Source organism: Panthera tigris, chromosome C2 (assembly GCF_018350195.1).
Source record: "Panthera tigris isolate Pti1 chromosome C2, P.tigris_Pti1_mat1.1, whole genome shotgun sequence".
NCBI lineage: Eukaryota > Metazoa > Chordata > Mammalia > Carnivora > Felidae > Panthera > Panthera tigris.
This window is the reverse complement of record NC_056668.1, coordinates 66,900,629-66,926,964: the sequence shown is the minus strand read 5'-3', so window position 1 is coordinate 66,926,964 and position 26,336 is coordinate 66,900,629. Positions and strand designations below refer to the sequence as shown.

General features: G+C 35.7%; 2 protein-coding genes across 10 annotated transcripts in view; one reads left to right on the top strand and one right to left on the bottom strand.

Annotated features, from left to right (window-relative positions):
• Positions 1-1,778, bottom strand: part of EAF2 (ELL associated factor 2) — a 35,933-nt gene extending 34,155 nt beyond the window's left edge. The window contains exon 1 of one of the 2 annotated variants that reach the window (XM_042999164.1): positions 1,705-1,778. In XM_042999164.1, the coding sequence (XP_042855098.1) occupies positions 1,705-1,741 (37 nt within the window). In that variant the 5' untranslated portion in view covers positions 1,742-1,778. Of the gene's footprint in view, positions 1-1,573 lie in introns of both variants that reach the window. The other variant, XM_007098324.3, reaches the window with a different exon arrangement.
• A 97-nt stretch (positions 1,779-1,875) lies between these two features.
• The window catches only part of IQCB1 (IQ motif containing B1), a 63,519-nt gene continuing 39,058 nt past the window's right edge, over positions 1,876-26,336 (top strand). For 2 of the 8 annotated variants that reach the window (XM_042956197.1, XM_007098327.3), the window contains exons 1-7: positions 1,894-1,995; positions 2,459-2,541; positions 7,010-7,119; positions 7,352-7,514; positions 9,509-9,638; positions 14,198-14,291; positions 19,628-19,727. In XM_042956197.1, coding sequence (XP_042812131.1) covers positions 7,020-7,119; positions 7,352-7,514; positions 9,509-9,638; positions 14,198-14,291; positions 19,628-19,727 — 587 coding nt within the window. In that variant the 5' untranslated portion in view covers positions 1,894-1,995; positions 2,459-2,541; positions 7,010-7,019. The other 6 variants (XM_007098333.3, XM_007098329.3, XM_007098331.3 and 3 more) reach the window with 6 other exon arrangements.

Genomic DNA, 26,336 nt, shown 5'->3' with positions numbered 1-26,336 from the left:
CAAGAAAGGCATGGAGAAACCAGGTTATCAGCTTTATCACACTTTTGGAAAATGGAAGTGAAGGAGAGAAACTGCACAGCTAGCACTAGCTGTCTCACTGTGGGTAACCTTGGACGACAGAGAACCGCAAAGCAGAAAAAACAAAGGACACTGTTGAAGGTCTGTTGACAAATATTTCCCCTGTTTATTCTACCAACTGGATGTTAATTTTGCTTAACAAAACACTTTCATAAAATGTAAATATATTCTTGGAGAGTTAAACCCATTGATCTTTATACCTTTACCCTGGGTTACTTTAATTAGATCATCTACAACTTAACCAAACTTCTGGAGAATGTTGAGGGTTTTTTTTTTTTTTTTTAATGTTTATTTTTGAGAGAGAGAGAGTGCAAGCAGGGGAAGGATGGAGAGAAAGAGGGACAGAGGATCCAAAGCTGGCTCTGTGCTGACAGCAGCAACCCTGAGAAATGGGGTTGAAATCATGAACCCAGAGATGATGACCTGAGCCGAAGTCCAACGCTCAACCGAGTCACCAAGGTGTCTCAAGAAAGTTGAGTTTTAATGGGGTGTTTTGATTGAAACATGGAAAATCTCAGAGCAAAAACCATGAAGATCTCTGGACAGTCTAAGAACACGATGAGTGAGAAAGGTGGAATGATGACACACTAAAGAAGAACAGGACAGGGGAAAGGAAGTGAAAAAATAGCTACTTTACAATTTTGCCACAGAAAAATAAGAGGTTATGATTCAAAGATCTCAAAGTTTCCTTTCCGCTCTATAATTCTGAGGGTTATTATGCAAAGAATGAAATGTTTTACATACCAAATTATAATATGCTATATTTTCCTTCCTGGAATCTATACCATCCAACTATTAAAGCAAAAGAGATCCTTTTTCTACCTGAACATTACAGAGTGTAATTTACCAGAACTACTTCCAGAGGACAACCAAAAGGAAATCAAAAGGAGAGATCATAGGGAAGTAAATACCTTTCTAAAAAAGAAATGCATAACACACCCTCCAAGACTTTGATAATCAGTATTTGATAGGTGAACGAAATCAGGGGTCCAAAAGAGCTACAGATTACTGGAATGGTTTAGAATACCTACCCAGGAACACACTAAACAAGAACTCTCATCAGTCAGCGACAGAAAAAGTGAAGAAGGGAAGGAATATTTCCCTACCAGCCTCAAGGTACTACCTTCACCCTGCATAATTGTTCGGCCCTTTGCATCCTTCCATCTGTCACCTAACTACCTTCCTATCACCTCTGCATTATACACCAGTCACGTCGTCTCCACAGTCACCCCTGCGGATCTCCTCCACAAAGTTTCCCTTTCTGCTTGTTGGTCTCACTTGAATCTCTCTGCCCAGGGTTTACAACCGACACCTGCTCAACTCTGGCTTCTTCCACGAAACCCCTAGGACTCCAGGCAGGACAGCGGTTAGCTCCGGTCACCCCATTCTCCAGCAGAGTAAGGAGGTTTGTGGGATCACAATTCCGAGAAGTTTAATGTCTCCACGTCCCCATCCCCAGAGGTCCCCCTTTCTCCCGGGGATCGTCCTCACTCACAGCGTACAGTGTGGAAGGCGCAGCGCGGCTTCTTCTCGAAACTCTCGCCTAACTTGAGAACCCGCTCGCGATGATCGATGCGCGAGGGTCCCGCAGCTCCATTCATCATTATCCCCTGGCTCTGACTTTACCTCCGCCACCTGCGCTCACTGTCATCTGCCACCTCATCCTGAAGCAGCTGCACTTGCTGAGGCCGGGGCAGCCACCAGACTCCGCCCCGCGCCCGACGCGCGCGGCCCCCCAGAAGCCTCTCGCGTGCTGATTGGCTGCGTGGAGAAGGGCGCCCCGCCCCCTAGCTCCGAGGATCCTGGTCCCGCCTCCAGACCCCTTCCCGCGTTGCGACGCAAGCCGCCTGGGAAAGGCCGCGCAGCTGAGGTGCGTGGTGGGAGGTGGGTCCTTCGGAGGAAGAACGCGAAGACAGGGTGAGGTAACCTGCCTGAGGTGGCGACTGGGGAGAGTGAGAGTCCCGGGTGCTGGGAGGCCTGGTGGGGTTCTGGGCCAAGTATCCCGGTGCTTAGGAGTTCCTAACGGGAGTATCTGTGCCTTTTCTGTGGAGATGTCTAGTGGAAACTGAGCCCCGGGGAGGGGCGGAAGCGGGGCACAAGGCCTGGTGTTTTGCCCCAAGGCCTGGTATCGCGGAAGCTGGGTCTAGAATCCGGATTGAAGGAGCCTGCGACCTCAGACCTTGAACTTGACTGGAGGCGACGCCGTTACCTGGGCAATCAACTCCTGATTTCTGTTCCAGAGGAAGTTCTCGGGAGTATTAGGATCGAGACGGGATGAAGAGGATGGGGGGAAAAGATTACAAGTTAGAAATCACGGTGTTTAGGATCAGTTGCAACGAGATTGCATTCGGTAGCCTTCTTTTATTTACTTCCTTCACAGTGATCTTTGGAGGCAGTAAACGGCACGACCAGGAAGACGAAATTCCCAAAAGATCAAGGTCAGAGTTCGTGCTGTGCAACAGGGTAATAGCATTAATAATTGAAAAATACTTGTTTTTTTTTTGTTTTTTGTTTTTTTTTTTTTTTTTGTCCTGTCAAAAGTTCATGAGTTTAATGGTAAAGATGAGGGAAGTGTTATATTAGAAGAGAAGCACCCAAGAGAGAGTTTACAGATGGTTGCCATAACGGGTGGTTGTTTTTCAGGGTAAGTATGTAATCAAACTCTACCCCGTTGCTTAACCTATACCGTAGCCAAATTTGTCAATTTATTGTTCTAGGCAAGTAGGTGAATGTGTTTCCCTAAACCTATCTTTTTTTTTTTTATATATTTATATATAAATTTATATATATAAATTTATATATATAAATTCTTTTATAAAGTGTATTCAGACTGTTTGGTGTGGTAATTAAGTGCTTCAGGTTCTGGAGCCAGAATTTTTGGGTTTGAACCCTAGCTTCATACTTTACAGTGTGACTTCATGCAAACTAAAGTATACTCATCGTTAAAATTAGGGGTGGGGGGAATGATACTGCTTATTCCTTAGAGTTGTTAAGAGGGTTAAATGAATTAATACATGAATGGATTTAAAACAATTCACAGCACATAAAGCTCTCCAAATGGTTATCGTTATTGAAGTATAACTCTCTTATCTGGCAACATTTTAGAAACATCCTTGGTTTCTGCTTTCTTTTCTAAATCTTGAATTATTCTAGAAAGTAGGAATTTTGTTTACTGGTAAGAAAATTGGTTCAGAGAAGCCCAGTCCTCTGACTCTCTGCTCTGTTTTCTTATCATCTGTGTCATCTATTTGGCACTTAAAATATTTTATATAATTATTTTACATATACGTATGTGTGTGTGTACTTTTCTTTCCCAGCCGACACATGAACAGGGACTCTGTCCTGTATAAAATGTTTGTGATCTATGTATCTAACATAGTGCTCTACACACGTTTGGTGATGATGATGTTTCAGTGATCTTTTATTATGTTAGCCAGAGTGCAACAACAGTGCTTTAAGCCTATTTTACATGAAAAAGATTCCAATTAGAAATCTGAGGTTTCCATAATCCTAATAAAGAGAAAAGCAGAGTCAAGAAATTGACTTTTGGAGTGCCCAAAGTTTGTGCATTCATTCATTCTTTCAACATATGTTTATTAAGTACTTACCAGGTATGGGCAAAGGCACTAGTCTAGTCTCTGGGAATATGGCAGTGAACAAGAGAGATAAGAAGGCAGCCACCAAGGATGGTCTGAGCTTTGCTGTCATGAAACTTACCTTCTAGTGTGAATTTTCACCAAACGTATTAAAATGAACCAGGTTGTACGAGTCCAGGAATAAAGAAAAAACCAAAAAAACCTAACCAAACAGGTTAATGAACTAAATAGAGTTGGAAAATACCCCAAGTGACATTTCACATTGCTTTGTTTAGGTCTACTGATGACATATTACCTCAGGAATTTATAACAGCTGTATGCATTTGTTCTTTTCCACAAATCTATATCCTCATCTAACTTAAAAAATATTGTTATATTTCTGTCTTACACCATTCACAAATAACTTAAATGTGTATTGAATATATAAAGATATAAGTAAATGAGGATCTAACTAAAACAAACCCATAAACGCACCAGAAAAAAGTTGAGACTATATTTTATTTATTTATTTATTTTTAAATTTTTATTTAATTTATTTTTTTAATTTACATCCAAGTTAGCATATAGTGCAACAATGATTTCAGGAGTAGATTCCTTAATGCCCCTTACCCATTTAGCCCGTCTCCCCTCCCACAACCCCTCCAGTAACCCTCTATTCTCCATATTTAAGAGTCTAAGAGACTGTATTTCAACTCTTAGGGTTAAGGAGGACCCTTCTAAGAATGATACCAAAGTAGAAGTCATAGAGGAAAAGATTGTTATATTCGACTACGTGAAAATTGTGAAACTGTGGTGAAGACACCATAATGAAACTTAAAAAAAATAAATGACATAAATTGTTTACATCTAGTATAAAAGGTAAAGGTTCATATCCATATATGAAAAGCTGAAAGCTTCTACAAAAGAATAATCCAGTAGGAAAATTGTTGAAGGATATGAATAGAAAATATATTAAAGAAGAAATAACCAGTGAACATGAAATGTGCCTAACTTGTCTAATAATCAAAGCAATACAAATTAAAGATGATATCATTTTCCATCTAGTAGATTGGTAGAAATGTATAAGATAGCAGTATGTATCAGTGAGGGCATAGTAAAAAGAACACCGTCATATGTTGTTAGAGGAAGTATAATTTGAAACACATATTTCAAAGGTACCATCTAATCAAAATTTAAAAAATTTATATCCTGCCACCCAGCCATCTGACTTCAAGGGAAATTCATCCTGCAAGATACTAGCATGAGTGCATAAAGATGTGTACATTCATAGTCATTGCAGCATTGCTGGTAATAGCATACTCTGAATGACCTCCAATAGAGGGAATGGTTTAAATATATTTTGATGCACTCTTACAAAGGAAGATAGCATAATGCAACCATTGGAAAGAGTGAGATAACTGTATCCACTCTCTTGGGAAGTAGCATGCCTACTGTGTGACAGGAGTGACACCAGGAGTTGTGCTGGACTTTCTTTGAAATATTTTCAGAAGATTTATGTTTTAATGATTTATATTTTACCTAAAAAGGATGACATTTCGATGCTTATTTTATGGCCAACTCCTCAATATAAAGGGCAGTTTTGGTGCCAATTTTGAAGAATAATACCTAAAAATAAGTGAGTTAAAAGTATGTCATTTGTGTTTTTTATTATTTTACATGGAAGGGAATATAATGAACATTGTATCTAAAACCACAGACTTTGGAGTCAGACTGATCTGGATTTGAATACGGACTCCACCAGATGCTGGTGGAACCATGATAGGTTCCTTCAAAGTTTATTTTTCATATCTGTAAAATGAGATGATTACAGCCTCTACCTCATAGTCTTGTGAGAAGTAAGATAATGTGTGCAAAAGCACTTAGTACAGTGCTTAGTTCATAGTAAAATACTTAATATATGTTGGCTTTTATTGTAAGTGAAGATTGTACTTTTTGTTAAATAATGATACCGTTGAGCTTTGAGTGTGGTAAACAGCAAATTGAATTGGGATGTGTCTTATATTTAATTTTAAGGTAATTGATTTTATGGTGATGAAAAAGAATGAAATCTTGCCATTTGTAACAACTTGGTTGGAACTGGAGGGTATTATGCTAAGCAAAATAAGTCAGAGAAAGATAACACATGATTTTACTCATGTGTGGAATTTGAGAAACTTAACAAGATCTTAGGGGAAGGGAAGGAACAAGAAGAGAAGAGACAGGGAGGCAAACCATAAGAGAACAAACTGAGGGTTGATGGGGGGGTGGGCAAAATGGGTGATGGACATTAAGGAGGGCACTTGTTGGGATGAGCACTGAGTGTTGTATGTAAGTTATGAATCACAGGATTCTACTCCTGAAGCCAAGACTACACTAATATGAGAATAATAATAATAATAACAAAGATAATTTGATTTACTATGCTATTTATTAATAAGCTTTTGTTATCTTATAATTACGTCCCATTTCTGAGTTGTGTGTTGAGGATCCCCAAGACCAACCCAAGGTTCAGTGATTCACTGGGAGGGCTGACACCTCTTAGGATATAGTCGTATTTGTGGCTGTGATTTACAGTGAAGGGATACAAAGCAAAATCAGCAAAGAGAAAAGGCAAATGGGGCAAAATCCAGAGGAAAACCGGTGCAAATTTCCAAAAGTCTTCTCCCAGTAGGTTCGTATAGGACACACTTAATTCTTCCTATAATGAACTGTCACATTTTGAAGTGTTGTCTACCAGGGAAGCTCACTAGATACTCAGTGATAAGGGTCTTTATTGGAGGTGGTCATATAGGCATCGTCTACTACCAAGTACCAGAATTCCAAGCTTTTGGAATGAGCAGGCATTCTGCATAAATCACATTGTTTTCACAAATACTTTAGGTACAGTGAGCCACTCTTGTTAGGGAATGGTGGAAACCCTTCTGAAATCCAAGTTCACCAGCCAGGGGCCAGTCTTGGCATCAGGCAAGGGCCAACTTTGTCTCAAGCTATGTTAGCTCTTTTCTGCACATTCAGTGTCTCTTTTATGATCAAAGAAATTAATTTCTATCCCAGGATTATTGTGCAGATTAGAGAGAGTGAATGTGGAGTATCTAGCACTGTTCCTGACTCCTAGTGCGCGATAAGTAATACCTGCTATAGCTGTCATAGTAAGTTATAGAAGTCTCTAGCTCTTTATAGGTATTCCAATTAGAAACATTAGAATCTCCTGTAAGGAAGAAATTGAAAAATCTATCCTTCACTTCTCAAAGCAAACAAAACAAATTTTATATTGAAACTATTTTTCAAACATTATTTAGGGAGCAAATGTTTTAGGGCTGTTTGACCTTTATCTTTCTGATTCTGTTAAAATATAGGCAATAAGAAATGAAACCAACAGGTACAGACCCAAGGATCTTATCTCTAGCTGCCGAAGTTGCAAACAGTCCTGAGCAGAATGTCCCTATTATACTGTTGAAGTTAAAAGGTAAGAAAATCTTTTTGTGATTAGCTAACACTATTTAAGGAACAAAACAATTCCATCATGGGTATAGTTTTAGCATTTGTTTCTGATTTGTTCAGAAAAATCTTAACATTGTGATAAGAAAGTGCTATGTTTCCTTTTTAAAGTAAGTTTAGTTATTATTCAAACTATAAAAATGCAAAAGTCTTGGATTTATTGAGCAGAAATAAGTATATTTTCTTTCCTTTTGCCTTAGAAATAATAAACAACACACCTTTAGGAAGCTCAGAGTTGAAGAAAATAAAACAAGATATATATTGTTATGACCTCATTCAGTATTGCCTTTTGGTCCTCAGTCAAGATTGTTCTCGAATCCAGGGTGGTTGGACTACAATTTCCCAGCTTACACAGATATTAAGGTAAAATGAAGCAATGAGTCCTCCTGTTCTTGAGGGATATAGTAGTAGATTCTCATTTTCAACATTTGCTTCTCTTTATTCATCTGCTTAACAAGAATTGGCAACCTTCTGTGGTAGGTTATGGTTGTACTTTTCCTCCTTTATACCATATATTACTCTTTGTAACTGTATTTGTGAATATTTCACTATCTAAAATTTTGCTACATAAGTCCTGTGAAGATGGTGATCACGTCTTTTGCTCACCACTGAGTCCCAAGTACTTAACAGACTCTTTATTCACTAAGGAATATATGAAGAAATGAAGATTTTTAAGGCACTGGCTCTATACTGGAAAAACTTACAGTAGACATGGGATGACAGTCATGTGACTTTATCATACAAGGCTAAATGAAATAGGTGCTAAGATGAAAGATGTAAGCAAAGTACTATAGGAGAACAGATACAAAAGCTAGTCATTTTATGTTGTATTGATTTAGCTATCTCAATTGTATATTTCATTAGGTAACCAAAATCCTGTCCATAAAATTTAGAAGATCAAGATCTTTTATTTTTAAAGGAGATAATAAAATAAACCAGTTGTTCTCAGTGCCTAAGCCACTTTCTAATTAAGTAACTAAACACCTGTATTACTAATTGGAATCTTACCTTTCAAAACTGCTCATTCCTAATTTGTTACTACATAAAGGCTGGATTCAACATGTATAGTTAGAAAAAACTATTAACAGATACACATATCTTGGTGGAATCCAAGTCTTAAGAAATCCCCACGTATGGGGTGCCTGGGTGGCTCAATCGGTTGAGCGTCGAGCTTCAGCTCAGGTCATGATCTCAGTTTGTGGGTTTGAGCCCCACATCGGGCTCTGTGCTGACAGCTTAGAGCCTGGAGCCTGCTTCGAATTCTGTGTCTTCCTCTCTGTCTGCTCCTCCCCCGCTCATGCTCTGTCTCTCTCCTTCAAAAATAAATAAAAACATTAAAAAAAAAATCCCCATGTTTGTGCATATACAAAAAACATAATTTTTTAAATTAATGTCCACAATCAAAGTAGGTACTCTTAAATAATTTTTAGGAACGAAAGTAAAAAGAGAAACTGATACATGTGAATGTTTGTCCATAAATTTTAGGATTGATGTGCAAAAACAAAAGTACGTTGAGTGTCAACCAGCTAAATTTTAGCATACTCATATGTAGTCACTATTGCTTATCAGTGTCATCTTCACATGTTGAAAAGCCTCTAACAGCAGTGTTTACTCATTAGAGATCAGTCTTGGGTTGGGGACTCTTGTTAGTATTAGTCTACACCAATACTTTTTATTATCAAGAGCTTTGAATATACCCATTTCATATCTAGGGAGTGACTTTTATGTGAAGTTTCAAGAGGACTCCTTTCTCTAAATGACTTTATCTACTTTAACATAAATTGTAAAGTGTCCCTAATAAAGCAAGGTTTTTGTGGTTTACTCTTCTGATATAAGGAATGTGTAGTCAGATATTTTGCAGTTTAAGAAAATAGATCTATTGGAGAGTAGAATTGGTATTAGAGTATTTGATTTCTTCATCTGTCCCTTGTAGACTAATCCTACCCTGGGTATTTTTCAGCTATCAGATGTCTCAAAGGTATCAACACAAATGTTTTTCATGAATTAGACTCCCAAGGTATTGTATTGCTTTTAGAGTGTTTATAGCTCATTCACTGAAAACTTGCCTTGTTTCTCTTTATTGTGAATCAGGTGTATTTTGTTTCCCAAAAAGCTGACAAGTAGGTTTTTAGGACATATGAGTCCTAGCTCTCAGTACAGACAAAGTTCACACCACTGGACTTACTTCTCCAGAAAGTTGTAATGCTAATTTTCCAGCAAAAGTTCTTTATTGGCTTGACAACAAAAGAGATAACTAAAAATTCTCATTAAGGCACAGTGTTGTCTATAGAAGCTCTAGCATTCAACTGAAATTTATAATTAACACAAACAGTCACAGACTTGTGCTCTTATTTTAGTCATTGCTGTGTGGGCTTGGAGCCAGGAGAAGATGCAGAGGAATTTTACAATGAATTGCTTCCATCAGCTGCAGAAAATTTTCTGGTTTTGGGGAGGCGATTGCAAACATGTTTCATCAATGCCGCTAAGGTATATGTGTTTATTCAGGATTTTAATAGCCAAAATTCTTGAGAAGATGTTCCACATTATTTTTCACATGTGCAGTATTTGGCTGAAAGTACAATTAGAATAGTGGATCCAAACATTTTTGAAATTATAACCAAAAAAGCCTCTGTGTGAAATTTTAAAGTGCTGGCTGAAGTGTACCATATGACTTTTTGAAGAATCTGCTTTGCTTCTCAACTTTGAGCAGCACCCATAGACATTTATTTCCATAGCATCTTTCTAAAATACACCTACTTAACAGTAGAGGAAAGTATTGTTCTGTGGCCCAGTACTTTTCTAATAGCTTCTGTGGCACAGAACAATAAAGGTGAACTTTCTGTTTGATCTTTCAGATCTTCTGTAGTCAAAATATTTCAACTCAAACATAGGGCTTACTAAGTCCAGCAAGTATTTCTTGGGTGGATTGTGCTAAATGCTGCATGTACTATTTTTTTTTTAACCCACAGATTACTTAGAAATATGTTGCTTAATATCCAAATATTTGAGAATTTTCTGTTTTTCAAGTTTTTATTCAAATTTCAGTTAGTTAACATGCAGTGTAATATTAGTTTCAAGTGTACAGTTTAGTGAGTCAACTTTCCATATAACACCTGGTGCTCATCAAAGTGCACTCCTTAATCCCCATCACCTATTTAACCCATCCTCCCACCCACCTCCCCTCTGGTAACCATCAGTTTGTTCTCTATAGTTGAGTCTTTCTTGGTTTGCCCCTCTCTTTCCCTCCATGATTGTTTTATTTTTAAATTCCACATGAGTGAATTTTCTTGATATTTTATTGTTACTAATTTCTACTTTAATTCTATTGTGGTCAGATAACATACTCTGTATCATTTCAATCCTTTGAAATTTTTTCAGACTTGTTTTATGGCACTTTTATCTTGGTGAATGTTTCATTACAAGCAGTCCTTGCTTTGCATAGTGCTATCTTGATTGAAACTCATGCATATCAGAAACATGTAAAGATTTTGATATGGCACAAGTTTCATTTAACATGGTACCATGCAAAAAGTAAGGACTGCCTGTATACTTGAATGTGAACTCTGTTTGTTGTGTGGAATGTTCTGTGAATATCAGATCAGTTTAGTTATAATACTTAAAGAAGTCGTAAGTGTACACAGCTGAAACTTCTTTATCTTGTAATATTTCTTGGCTATATGTACATTTGGCCCACTGCTATAATAAATTTTGAACAGATTAACAACTTTTGGGAGTTATGAAGAAAAATAACTGGGTCATCATGGGATATTAAATTTCATTTGAGGTGCTTTAAGTATAAAGAATAGACATAGTCTTATACTTAACACCGAGGCTAATAAAGTCGGCAAGATATTTAGATATTTCTTTAGGAAACATAAGACAGCTCTATTTTTAATTTAAAAAACAAATTAAAAAATTATGAATGAAATTGAATGAGACATACAATATGGATGAGATAGTAGTTTGAGTATAAGGGGCACCTTGGTGGTTCAGTTGGTTAAGCATCCAACTTCGGCTCAGGTCATGATCTCGCAGTTTGTGAGTTCGAGCCCCATGTTGGGCTGTGTGCTCTCAGCTCAGAACCTGGATCCGGCTTTGAATTCTGTGTCTCCCTCTCTCTCTGCCCCTCTCCTGCCTATACTGTGTGTGTGTGTCTCTCAAAAATAAGTAAACATTAAAAAAATTTTGTTTTAAACTATTGTTGACAGAGAATTTAACTTAGTAGTAGAGTATATAGGCTTTCTATGTAATAATAGGTCACAAATTCTTCCAGCATCTCCATTGGCATTTTGAGGTTGGTAGCAATAAATAAATTTTATATATTTCTAGACTTAATTCAAGTCAGTTAAAGTAGCACAAACTATGGGAATTTGTGTTAGACTTGATTTCTTTTCCTGGCTGTGCCACAAATTAACTGTGGGTTCTTGGGCAGATGACTTGATTTCACTGTACCTGTTTTCTCCTTTGTAAAATGATTTCTTTTTTCTTTTAAATTTTTTTTAACGTTTTATTTATTTTTGAGATAGGGAGAGACAGAGCATGAACAGGGGAGGCTCAGAGAGAGGGAGACACAGAATCTGAAACAGGCTCCAGGCTCTGAGCTGTCAGCACAGAGCCCGACGCGGGGCTTGAACTCACGGACCGTGAGATCATGACCTGAGCCAAAGTCGGCCGCTTAACCGACTGAGCCACCCAGGTGCCCCTTCTTTTAAATTTTTTTAAGGTTTGTTTATTTTTGAAGGAGAGACAGAGCGTGAGTGGGGGAGGAGCAGAAAGAGAGGGAGACACAGAACCTGAAACAGGCTCCAGGCTCTGAGCTGTCAGCACAGAGCCCGACGATGGGGAGGCTCGAACTCACAAACTGTGAGATCATGACCTGAGCTAAAGTCAGACCCTTAACTGACTGAGCCACCCAGGCGTCCCTGTAAAATAATTTCTATCTCATGAATAGCTCAGACCATTAAGACAGCTTTATGTTTTCTTGAGAGTATTTTTATTTAATATTAGGGCCAATAGTAATTACGGTCTTTTCATTTACGTAGTCCTTTAAAACTTTTCATAATACTTTCCTATTCTTTATTATGGTATTTGTATAGAAAGGAAAACTCCTTCAGTAATACATTAAAGGGGGTAAACTACAGCAAAAGAGGGCCACTTTACCACAGAACAAAATGAAAATAGATAAAAAGGAGATTACAGGGGTGTCTGGGTGGCTCAGTCGGTTAAGCATCCAACTCTTAATTTTGGCTCAGGTCATGTTCCCAGGATGGTGGGATCGAGCCCCATGTCAGACTCTGTGCTGAGTGTGGAGCCTGCTTAAGATTCTCTCTCTCTCTTTCTCAAATAATAAAAAAAAAGATTACAAGAAAACTGAATTTATAAGTTTTATCTACCTAAGTGTTTCCCAATCAAAAAAATATTGGGGGCACCTGGGTGGCTCAGTCAGTTAAGCATCCAACTTTGGCTCATGTCACGGTTCACTGGTGAGTTTGAGATGTGCCTTGGGCTCTGCACTAACAATGTGAAGCCTGCTTGGATCCTCTGTCTCCCTCTCTCTGCCCCTCCCCTGCTCATGTGCTCACATGTGTGCTCTTTCTAAAAAATAAATAAACATTAAAAAAAAAAAGCCAAACTCATTGTCCAAAGAACCAAACACATTAAAAAAAATTTTTTTTTAATTAGCTGACATATAGGTATTAGATCACATGGTGGGACATACACAGAATGATCTGGCCTAAACTGCAAACTGGTTAAAATATACACACGTACACATACATTTACATATTGCCATAAGAAAAATACCTACCCCAAAATTTTGAAGTGACTTAGGGTAAATTTTGTTAACCAGTATCAGAAGCCATGAATTTATGGGTGGCATTATCTAATGGGTTTTTTAAGGAAAAAAGGAAGTCTAAGGGCTCTGCACTATTCTTTGAGATTGACAACAATGAAGATTACCACGCTCTTTCTGCTGTGTCTTTTGGTGAAACTGGCAAAGGCACTTTACTGGACTAAAGTATTTCTTGACCTAATGTGACATTTCTTTCTTTTTTAGATTTTGGTTTTTTTGATTGTTGTTGTATTTAAGTTAGCACATGTCTATTTAAGCACCTACCTAACCCTGTGCTAAAATAATAGGAAGAACATGCTTTTATTATTATAATAACCATTGCAATCATAATGCCTTTGCTGTTGTGATTGTTACTTTTGTGCTAGAGTACAAATGTTTAAGACCTGGGTAAAATTAGTGGCCTTTATACAACTTTCCACTGAAGTTACATGGCCAGTAAATGACAGAATTGTGAACAAAATCTGTTTCTTATTTGCTATTATGACATATATTCTAATATACTAATCACCCTATTTTCCAGTAAGGAAGAATCAGAAAAAATTGTCATTTATTTGTAGAATAAATACTGATTGAGCACTTACTATGTTTGGAACTTTTTTAGACACTGAATGTCTAATGGAGAGCCAAGTAACTTGGTCTCTGCTCTCATGGAGTTATAGATTAGAAGCTGCAACTGAAATGTGCTAATAATAATGCTTTACATGCTGACATCTACATTTGCATATAACAGTGATTTTCAAACCTAACTGCATAATCAAATCAGCCACCTAACTTTGTAAAAATACAGATGTTCAGACTTTGACTTTGGAGATTCAAATTGTTTGGGTTAAAGCCTGTACATGGATATACTATATTTAATTTTAAAAAAAGCTCCACAGTGATTCTGATGCATAGCCAGTGTTGAGAAATCCTAATATATCAACTTGTAATTCTTATACAGTTTATATATTGTCTCATTTGACCTCTGGGTAACAACCATTTCTCTAGTAAGTAGAGTAGGTAGGTATCACCAGCCTGTAACACAAGTTTTATAAATTAAGAAACTAAAGGCTACAAGATCATAAATAACTAAGTAAGATCCAGCAACCAGGTTCTCTTGATTCCCCTCGAGAGAAGTTTCTCTTCTTTTTTTTTTTTTAAATAAAGCAATTACAGAAAAGTAAATTGGGTTTGTGTTTGTGTTATGTGTATTAAGGGGGAAGAAAAAGATGAATTACTACGCTTTTTCCAAATTGTGACTGATTCTCTCTTCTGGCTTTTGGGAGGCCATGTTCAACTCATCCAAAATGGTAAGAGAAAAGATTTTTAAGGTAACTGATAATCATTGTAAAGTACCTGCTAACAGCTTTTTTTTTTCAAAAATAAATATCTCATTAACTATACAGATAACCACAGTTAAATGAAACTACGTTGAAATAACCACACACACAAAAAAATAAAAGCCCATCTGTACATTCCAGTTTTAAATAGTCAACATTGACGATGTGAATATTAAGGAGAAAATTGCTTAAATATTATTTAAATATAATTTTTTCTTAGCTCTTACTATTTAGCAAATCAAAGATAAGGATTAATGATAATTTTTTAATTTTTTTTAAAGTTTTATTTTTTAATTTACGTCCAAGTTAGTTAGCATATAGTGCAACAATGATTTCAGGAATAGATTCCTTAATGCCCCTTACCCATTTAGCCCATCCCCCCCCAAAACCCCTCCAATAACCCTCTGTTTGTTCTCCATATTTGAGTGTCTTATATTTTGTCTGCTTCTCTGTTTCTATATTATTTTTGCTTCTCTTCCCTTATGTTCCTCTGTTTTGTATCTTCAAGTCCTCAGATTAGTGAAGTCGTATGCTATTTATCTTTCTCTGACTAATTTTGCTTAGCATAATACCCTCTAGTTCCATCCACATAACTGCAAATGACAAGATTTCATTCTTTTTGATTGCCGAGTAATACTCAGCAAGTATACTTGTGTATATATATATATATATATATATATATATATATATATATATATATATATATATATATACACATACACATACCACATCTTCTTTATCCATTCATCCATCGATGGACATCTGGGCTCTTTCCCTACTTTGGCTATTGTTGATAGAACTGCTGTAAACATTGGGGTGCACGTGCCCCTGCGAAACAGCACACCTGTATCCCTTGGATAAATACCTACTAGTGCAATTGCTGGGTCATAGGGTAGTTCTATTTTTAATTTTTTGAGGAACCTCCATACTGTTTTCCAGAGTGGCTGCATCAGTTTGCATTCCCACCAGCAGTGCAAAAGAGATCCTCTTTCTCCACATCCTTGCCAACATCTGTTGTTGCCTGAGTTGTTCATTTTAGCCATTCTGACAGGTGTGAGGTGGTATCTCATTGTGGTTTTGATTTGTATTTCCCTCATGATGAGTGATGTTGAGCATTTTTTCATGTGTCGGTTGGCCATCTGGAAGTCTTCTTTGGATGATAATTTTAGCAACTTAGAGAAAATGTTTTTTCTAAGCTCCAAAGATTGCATCTGTATTTTAGATTTGGTGTGAGAGAAATCCCTATGTACAGAGCATATATGATTTAATTCATAGCCTAACTATTCATGTAGGAGTAAGATTTTATATATTGACATTTTACTGAACTTGATAGTTATTTTATAGGATATTTCTACACTTGAGAAATATAAACATGTGTTTTATGTTTTCTTAAGACTGGGGAAGTAATCTTTAATGATAATTGTGGCAACATTCTATCCTTTTGAAAGATTTAATCTAAGATAAATGTAACTATAAGAAAAATATAAGAACACTGACTTTTTTTAGAAGGTGAAAATAGAATTGAATTTTTATTTTTAATTTAATTTTTTCAGAATATTATGCATGCACATAAAGAATCAAATAGTTCTATAAGGATTGTTAAAAACAAACCCTGGCCCTTGTGCCTCACTTCATTTCCCATTTTCCAAAGGCAGCAACTAATTATTGCAACAATTATTGCAACTAATACTTTGGGTGGTTATATCCTTTTGAAACTAAGTAGACCCAGAAACCAGGTCCTCTGAAACCCTGATGAATAGTCTCTCTCCCACTCTCTCTTTCTCTCTTTTTTTTTTAAATACATAGTTACTTCCTTTTCTTTTAAAGCATTATCTATTAATTTCCCATTATGAAACAAATATTATAAAGTTCTCAATTTAAACAACTGTTTTACCAAAAATATAAAGTACTTAGTTTTACTCTACTATAATGGGTGGTAAAAGGCCTAGTAAAATGAGAGATAGCAAGAGAGAGAATACTTGAATAACTTTTAAAATATGCTGTTTTTTTCTTCCAGAAATAGTAATGACAACAAATGTGACTGTTCCTCAGGTTATTCTGTAGATTTAAAATATCAATAAAGTTTGTATTAAAACTAAATTACATGGTTGTGAGATTCATATACAAAAAAATAAATGGGTACAAAATTGGGGTCTCCTATAACCTTTCTCTCTAAAAAGAATCAGCTCTTATAGAAATGGCAGACTAAAGGTCTGAGACAGAAAATATGCAAGGTAAGCCTGAAGTATTTTGTATACCAGATAGAAAGGAAACAAGCAAAATTTATTGGGATTATAAAAAATAGGGGCGCCTGGGTGGCGCAGTCGGTTAAGCGTCCGACTTCAGCCAGGTCACGATCTCGCGGTCTGTGAGTTCGAGCCCCGCGTCAGGCTCTGGGCTGATGGCTCGGAGCCTGGAGCCTGTTTCCGATTCTGTGTCTCCCTCTCTCTCTGCCCCTCCCCCGTTCATGCTCTGTCTCTCTCTGTCCGAAAAATAAATAAAAAAAAACGTTGAAAAAAAAAAAAAAAAAAAAAAAAAAAAAAAAAAAAAACGTTGAAAAAAATAAAACAAGTTAATAAAAACACACACACACAATTTATTGGGATTCTGTGAAAAGGATTCAGGAGCCAAAATAAGGAGGCTTCTATTAGCCAAAAATGGGAAATTAGAACAGTAATAAGGATAATAACTACTGAGGATAAAAATATATCAACTATTTAAAAAATTACCATTAAAGTCTACTAGGGAACCAATTCATTTTGAAAACTGGTAAATGAAGAATCCAGAGTTTCTCTTGCCTTTTCTTATGTCTTGATGAGGAGAAATTTCTCTTTATAAAACTATTCCAATAGGTGAAAAAGGTAAGATAGATATTGCCATTGTACAACTGTTAGTAAGTGAACAGATTTAGGAATTAATCATTCATCACTGTCAAAATTTGAGAAGTACCTCCTAATGGCTCAGCATAACCTCACATATGAAATGTAGATGTCAAAAATTCAAACCTGAATCATTTTGATCCTCTAGCTCCAATGACCCATTTACAGAAGGTCAGAGAAACACTAAATTACACCCCAGGAATGTAGTTAACAAATCTAGACTATGGGAACCTCCTAAGACAATTGATATAGTTTTGTCAACAAATAAATTGTAAGAAAAAAAAGAATCCATAGTTTAAAAGAAATTTGAAAGATAACCAGTTACTATGTATAATATTTGTAATTGTGGAACTTATTTATATCTTGATTCAAACAAACTTTAAAAATCCACAAAATAATTGGAAATTGGAGCACTGACTGGATATGTGATAAAATTAAATCATTATTCGGGGCTTCTGGGTGGCTCCATCGGTTGGGCGTCCGACTTCAGCTCAGGTCTTGATCATGATTTCATGGTCAGGTCATGATCTCATGAGCCCTGCTTGGAGCCTGGAGCCTGTTTCAGATTCTGTGTCTCCCTCTCTGCCCCTCCCCTGCTCACGCTCTGTCTCTGTCTCAAAAATGAATAAACATTAAAAAGAAAAAAAAACATTCAGTTTAGATATGGTTATGTTTTATTTTTTAATCATATCTTTTGGGAGTATATCTTGAAGTATTTGTGGATAAAATAATTGATGTATTGGATTAGCTTCAAAATAAAATGGGAGGCTGGAAGTGGATAGGCTTGGTGAAAGATGATTGGTCATAAGTTGATCATTGTTAAAGTTGAATGCATGTAGAATCATGATTTATTCTCTCTACTCTTGTGAAGGTTTGAAGCATTCATTATAAGAAGGTTAATTAAATGGGCACAAGTATTTTTGTTTGGGGGACCAAATAGTTATCTCACACTCAATAAAAACAACTACACTTGAAAAACAGAACAGAGGCTCCAAAAATAAATTCTGTAATAATATAAAACAGTGTAAAAATAAGATGGAATGACTAAAATTATTTTAGCATAACTTTTTCCAGTATAGAAAAAAGATAAGCTCATACACACACACACACACACACACACACACACACACACACACACACTGCATATCACGAGTTCAGTGAATTCAGAATTACAAAGAGTTACTAAGGGCAAGGCATAGTCAGTTAAGCATCTGACTTTGGCTCAGGTCATGATCTCACAGTTCGTGAGTTCTAGCCCTACTTTGAGTGAGCTGGAGCCCTGCTTTGGGTGAGCACAAGCCCCACTTCAGTTGAGTCCTGCTTCTCTCTCTATCTGTCTCCCCCTCACTCACACCCTCTCTCTCTCTCTCTGAACTTAGTTAATTAAAAAGAGTTACTAATAAAACATCTTTAAGTAGACAAAAAGGAAATAATATACTTATTCCAGTTATAAAAAAGAAGTCTTTTACTGTTGAAGTAATAGAAAATAAGAAGCCATAGAAATATTTAATAGTGGAATTTTTTTTGAAGTTGCTAAATGTTAAAAAAATTGATGTTTAGTAAAATATTGAAATATTGGACTTTGTAAATGGAAAAACAGTAATTAGTATGTGAAAGAAATCAATATATTCTTTCAGGAGAAAGAAGAGGCAAAGAGTAAAGTTGTTTTGTGGAAGCTAGGATAGTATTCACAGAATTGCCTTGCCTGCACACCTGATCCCACTTTAATTGTAATTCTGATCAATTAATGGAGAAGGGAGTAGAAACTGACATTTACTGGGAACCTATTCAGTAGGGTAGGTTGTAGGACATTCATCAGTAGTCTATGAGAGAGCTATTCTTGTTCTACAGTTGAAGAAATGGGAGTTCTGAGAGGTTAAGCAACTTACAGAAGCATCCAGTGTCAGGTCTTCAAAACTGGCTTCTCAGAACCTAAAAATTATAAACCAATAAAAACAAACGTTGTTTTGTAAATGATAATTTCATTATTATTTAAGACAAAATGTTAGCAAACATGTATATTATATAACAATTGTTTTAAGGATGTAAGCCACTGTTTACAGTCATATGTACCATTTCCATTCCTTCATATTCTCTTTTCTTCACAGGAAATTTGATTTTATTCACTGAAATTTATTGCTAGAAAGATTCCAATTTAGGATATGTTTTGTTTTATTTCTCATTTAATGGGAGATAACAGTAGAGTCTTAGGGTAGTATTTGTGGATGCTTTCTGTTTATAACTTTCATAAAATGGAATCACTTTTTTATGGTTACTGAAACTGCCCATCTTAAAATCTTCTTTATTGTAAAGTATACAAAGGCAGGTATTTTAGTAGAAATGGTCATGCTTGGATTTGGTTTTGAAAGTAAATGAATTTCGATTGTATCATAGAATCTTTGTTTTAATTTTTTTCTCTTCTTTTAGTACTACAAAGTGATCATTTCTTACACTTACTGCAAACTGACAACCTTCAAATAGGATCTACAGTCATGACTATGCTACAGAACATACTACAAATCAACAGGTGATTTGGTTTTACAAAGTGTTTATTAAAGTATTTATAATTTTTAACTTTTGGTACAGAAGCATTACCAGTTTTATTCCAATTTTGCTGAAATCATCAATTACTTATGACTTGTACATGATACTTCAAGAACTCTGTTACTACCATTGTCTTTCAGAAAAAAGAATACAAAATACCATAAAAGACTGGAAATTAATTATTGAATTGGTATCTCAGAGCTTAAGAAGTTTGTAGACAAATCTCAGGCTTAGAGAAGAAATATTTATGGTGCTATCTGAACAAAAATATTGAGACCACAATAAAAAAATGCTTAATCATATATTTATTTAGCAAACTGCAAGCTTACCATTATGCCAGGTGCTTTTCTTAGAATGGCATAAAAGAACTGATAGACAGTTTTTCCAGATTAAAATGGAAAAAGAACTATACACACTTATAATAATTGATTCTTCCAGTTCAGTATGGATTTATTAAATGTCTAAAGTGTCAACTATGTGTCTGTCATTGGGTTCCCAAAGTTGATTAAGATAAAAAATTTGCTTTCAGATAGCTTACAGTATAGCAGGAGACCAACCCACAGACATGATTATATTATAGCATATTAAGTTACAGTTATAAAGGTGTGCACAAGTGTTAGGCTCCTAACCAAAACCAAGGGGTGATACTTCCTCAATATGGTAACACCTGAGGAGAAACTTTAAGAATGAAAAATTAGCTGGAGAGGAAGAAGAGAAAGGCAGAGGTAATAACGTGAGCAAATGCACAAAGAAATAACATGATATGGATGAAAAGTAGGTACAGTTCATCATTGCTGGCATCTACAGTTTGGCATGTGGAGGTGACTAACAAGTTCTGCAGACTTAAGTCATGAAGAGCTTATATGTTGTGTTAAGGAAATTTAATCTTAGGAAATGGGACTATTAACAGATTTTTAAAGTGGATTAAAATAAGTGTATTTCACTTACATTACTCAGGTCACTATGTGGAGGAAGAATTTAAGGGGGACAAAACTCTAGACAAAGAAGGCAATTAGAGGAAGCAACTACAGTAACCCAAGTGAAGTAATAAAATTTTGGCCTTGGGCACTGGTACCAAATAGATTAAAATAATATTTTAAAAACTAATGAAAACCATCAAGACTTTACTTCCACTTGTGATTGAAATGGAATAATTGAAATGGATTTACCCTACCACTTGAAGAAAACAAACACCAGGAAAAACATAAAACAACAGTTTTCAGGAAACTGGACTTAAGTCAGTGAAAGAAAAGTGAGCCCTAAGAGAAAGGAATTAATAGGGTGAACCTAATAATTACTTTAACTCCTAGCATTGAGAGGGTTTCCAGACTGTGGCACAGGGAGGGGTATCCTAGCCAGGCTGAGTTGAAAAGGTAGAGGTGAGAGTCTGGGGAGAACAAAATAGCTGGAGTTCATAAGACAGAACACCAAAGAAAAGAGCTACATGCAGAGAGAGCCCCAGAAATCAGAGTCTCCTTCAAGTATTTGGTAGAGTACTGATTGGCATATACATGTGAAGAAACTACTCAATGTCTGCGAAAACAATAATCCAAAACTATGAAAAGGAACAGCATCAGAAGTTCACACAGAGCCAAGAATATTGCCTGACTCCCAACAGCCAGGTGGAAAACCTCATGAGTAACAGAACATTGAGTACTCAGTAAGGTTTCATCTCAGTAGTGGGGGGATAATTAGCACTAGATTGAACACATTCTGGACCTTCCAAACAAAAGCACAACCCAAAAGGATCAAATTATTTACAAGTAACTGCTCTGGTTTTTGAACATATCTTTATCTTAAAAATCTTTATGGTAAGTTCTACAAAGTAGGAAGTATGGCAGAAATGGTCGTGTTTTGATTTGATTTTAAAGGGATGAGAAAATCCCACCTGTGCTATCATAGCATCTTTGATTTCTTTTTTTCGTCTTCCTTTAGTAATAATACAAAGTGATAATATCTTACAGTTTCTACTAAAGATGTTCAGGTAGGATCTGCAATCATAACTGTGCTATAGAATATACTGCAGATTATAGGTGACTTGTTTTTATAAAATGTTACTGATCTTTTAGTTTTGGTCAGAAGTATTACCAATCTGATACTAATTTCACTAAATCATTGGTTGCATATGATTTGCATATGGAACCTGAAAATCTCTAAACAGAAGAAAACTCAAAAATATTTTTAGGAATGCACAAATACCTGGCACCCAACAAGATAAAATTCATACAAGTACCTGGCATGCAAACATGGAGGAAAACAGGACCAATAATGAGAAGAATCAATTGATGAAGACTGACATATATGTTAGAATTAATAGACAAGGACATCAGGATAGTTATGGGATAGTTAGGATAGTTAACTGTATTCCATGTTTTAAAAAAGTTTAATAGAGACCCATATGATACAAATCCCAGAGTGAACTTCTAGATATGAAAACTACAAACTCAATATGAAAAATACACTAGATAGGATTCATAGCAGATTAACATTGCAGATTAATGAACTTGAAGACATAGCAGTGGAAACCATCCAAAATGAAACAAAAGGAATAAAGAAAGAAAAACACCTCAGTGAACTGTAGAGCTGATGTAGGCATAATTAGAGTATATAAAGGAAGTAGTAGAGTTAGAAGAAAATATTTGAAGAAACCATGTCTAAAAATTTTCCAAATTCATTGAATACTATAATAATCTTACAAATTCAAAATTCTCATCAAACTCCAAGGACAGTAAAATATGACACCAAGGTACATTGAGATCAAAGCATTAGAGGGATGCCTGGGTGGCTCAGTCAGTTAAGTTTCCGACTTTGGCTCAGGTCATGATCTTACGGCTTGTGGGTTCATGCCCCACGTTGGGCTGTGTGCTGACAGCTCAGAGCCTGGAGCCTGCTTTGGATTCTGTGTCTCCCTCTCTCTCTGCCCCTCCCCTGTTCATGTTCTTGTTCCCTCTCTCTCTCTCTTTCTCTCTCTGTCAAAAATAAATAAACATTTTTTTTTTTATTAAAGCGAGTGATAAAGAGAAAATCTTAAAGGCAACCAGAGGAAAAAAGATGTTACACACAGGAATGAAGATAAGAATGACAGTAACTTTCTCATCAGAAACAATACGAAGACAACATCCTTAAAACACTGAAAGAAAACAGCTGTCAAACCTAGAATTTTATACCCAGTGGAAATATGTTTCAAAAACAAAGACAAAATGCTTTTTCAGAAATCACCAGCAGACCCACACACAGTACAAGAAATGTTTAAGGAAGTCCTTCAACCAGAGGAAAGAAGATCTACACCAAGTATTGAAAAATATCAGAAATAGTAATCATAGAAGTAACTATAAAAGATTATTTTTCGCATTATAATGATATATGTAATATAATAACATTTGTTTATACAAAAATAAAATGTATTTGAGGGTTTGTAACATGTGTTAGTAAAACGTATCACAACAATAACATAAAGGCTGGGAGGAAAGGAATGGAAGTCTGTTATAAACTCTTACACTATAAATAGGTTTCAGGCTATCTGAAAGTTTGCTTTATGCCTCTTTGCTTTTATGAAAGACGTACATTAGTACCTGTTTTTGCTAACCAAAAGAAATTCAAAGACAGTTTTCACTTCTACAAAATGGTAATTGCTTCTTCTCTTTATGCCATTTTAGCTTACAAAAGGTTTCATAAGAACACTCTAGTTTCTGATAGTGGAAGAAACCTGTACATGAAGTAGTATATCAATTAAGGTTGGTAGTATATCACTTGAAGTTAGACTCTGTTGAAGATATATGCTATGAACCCTAATGCAATCAATAAAATAACAAGACAAGGAGTTATAGCTAATAAGCCAAGATAGGCAGTAAAAAATCATAAAGCAATACTTACTCCAAAGTAAGGCATTAAAAAGAAAAAGGCAAGTAAAGGACAATGGAACAAGTAGTCACCAAATAACAGATGTAAACCTATACTGTATTAGGTACAAATGGCTAGAAACCCTCAGTTACAAGGAACAGCTTGACAGGTTGGATGAAAAAGTAGGAACCAATACATACAGTCTTCCAGAAATGTACCTTAAATACAAAAACGGGTTCCTGGGTGGCTTAGTTGGTTGAACGTTCAACTCTGGTTTCAGATAAGGTCATGATCCCAGCATCGTGGGATTGAGCCCCACGTCTGGCTCCATGCTGGGTGTGGAGCCTGCTTAAGATTCTCTCTTTTCCTGTCCCCAACTTGTGTGCATGCTCTCTCTCTCTGAAAGAATTAAAAAAAATTATATAAAAACACACAAATAGATTAAAAGTGAAAGGATGAAAAAAGATATACTATGCTATCCCTAGTAAAAAGAAAGCTGGAATACCTATATTAATATCAGAAAAAGTAAGTTTCAGAAAAAAGAATGTTCCCAGTGATGGTTATTTCATAATAAAGAATCCGTTCATCAGGAAAACATGTTTATTGACCTAACAGCAGAGATTCAAGATACAAAGAAAAAATTGACAGATTTGAAAGGTGAAATTGACAAAACTACAGGTAAGGTGGAAGATGTCTAAACCCCTTTCTTGATAATTGGTAGAATAAGTAGGTAAAAATTATAACCACAGAAGATTTGAACAGTATCAACCAACTTGATTGAAATTTTTAGAACACTCTACCAAAGAAGACCAGAATGCACATTATTTTCAAATGCAAATGAGCATTTACCTAGAGAGGCCATTTGGGGGCCATAAAATAGGTTTCAATAAACATAAAAGGACTTAAGTCATACAAAGTATGTTCTCTAACTTCAATGGAATTAAACTAGAAATTAATACCAAGAAGACCTCTGAAAAATCCCCAAATGTGGGGAAAATAATACATGTATAAATAACCCAAAGGACCAAGAAAAAAAATTAACTTAGAAGGTGTTTTTAAATAAATGGAAATTAAAACACCATATCCCAATTTCTGGGATGAATCTAAATTAAAGCAGTATTTAATGGGAAAATTTATACCACTTAATACCAACATAGGTTTCCCCTACTATCTAAAAGTAAAGCAGTCATATAAAACCTTTCCTAAGCCAAAATGGTATAAAGCAAAGAAACAATTACTGTTAATTTATGTGGGAGAAAATGTTGTGCATTTAAGACCCCAAAAATAACCTCCCAGGTTTTTCTGATAACTTAGGACGTATCTTGCTAAAGGTTGCACAGAATAAATTGAGGTACAGCACAGATGCTCACAGACAGTTCAAAGTGATGGCAGCTTGATGCTGAAATACTGAGTGCAGTTTCCAGGGAAGGAGCTTCTTGGTGCCATTCTGGCTTTTTGGGATGTGCACTGCCTCTATAACAGCTTGCTGCAAAACAAATGCTCCCCCCCCCCCTTTTTTTTCTTTTTCTTTTTGGTAAAAGCAGCAACCTTCAAGTTTCTTTTAGTTAGCAAAAAACAAGTACTAATGTAGGTATTTCAAAGCAGTCAAGGGGTATAATGCAAACTTTTAAAATGTTGGGGATACCTGTATTAGAAAAGAAGAAAAGTGTCAGATTATTGATTTCACCTTCCACTTTAGGAAACTAAGAGGAGGGAAGTTCCAGCAGAAGAAAGAAAATGATAGGGACACGTGGCTGGCTTGGTGGAGTATGCAACTTTTGATCTCAGGGTTGTGAGTTTAAGCCCCATGTTGGATGTAGAGATTACTTAAAAAAATATAATCTTAAAAAAAATGATAAAGATCAAAGCAGAAATCAGTAAAATAGTAACAACAGTATAGAAGATCAATGAAACCATAAGCTGGTTCTTTGAGATGATAATGAAATTGATAAGTCTGAAACAAGACTGATCAGGGGAAAAAAAAGAATACGACCTACCAATATCAGGAATTAGGAGACAACACAATAAAGTCAATAGACATTAAAAGTACTATAAGGAAATAATGTGAACAACTTTATGCTTATTAAGGTAAAATGGACAAGTTCTTTGAAAGACACATACTACTAAAACTTGCTCCAGAAGCAACAACAACAACAAAAAAAGAAGTGATAGATGATCTGAATAGCCTATAAGTATGAAGAAATTGATTTTGTAGCTAAAACACTTCCCACAAAGAAAACTTCAGGATTGGACAGCTTTTTCACTGATAAATTCTCATAAGCATTTAATGAAATAATCCTGAACAAACTCTTCCAGAATACTGAAGAGGAGAAATAGTTTCCAACTCATAATATGGGATCAGAATTACTTGATACCAAACAAAAGACATTATAATATATTGGAACCCAATAATATATTAAAAAGTTAATAAATTTTGAATAAGTTGGATTTATCCCAGGAATTCAGGGCTAGAGTAATATTCTAAAGTCAAGCAATATAATTCATCATATTAACAAAACAAAAAAGGAAAAATACACCATCGTATCAGTAGATACAGAAAAAACATTTGAAAAATCCATTATCCGTTCCTGATTTTTCAAAAAGAAAAACAACACGGTACTAGTAGAAGATAGAACTTTGTGAGCCTGATGAAAGTTATCTAGGAAATACTTAATGGTAAAATGCTAAATGCTTTCCCTAAATGATCACGGACAAGATAAGGATCTCCTCTCCAATCACTTCTCTTCAACAT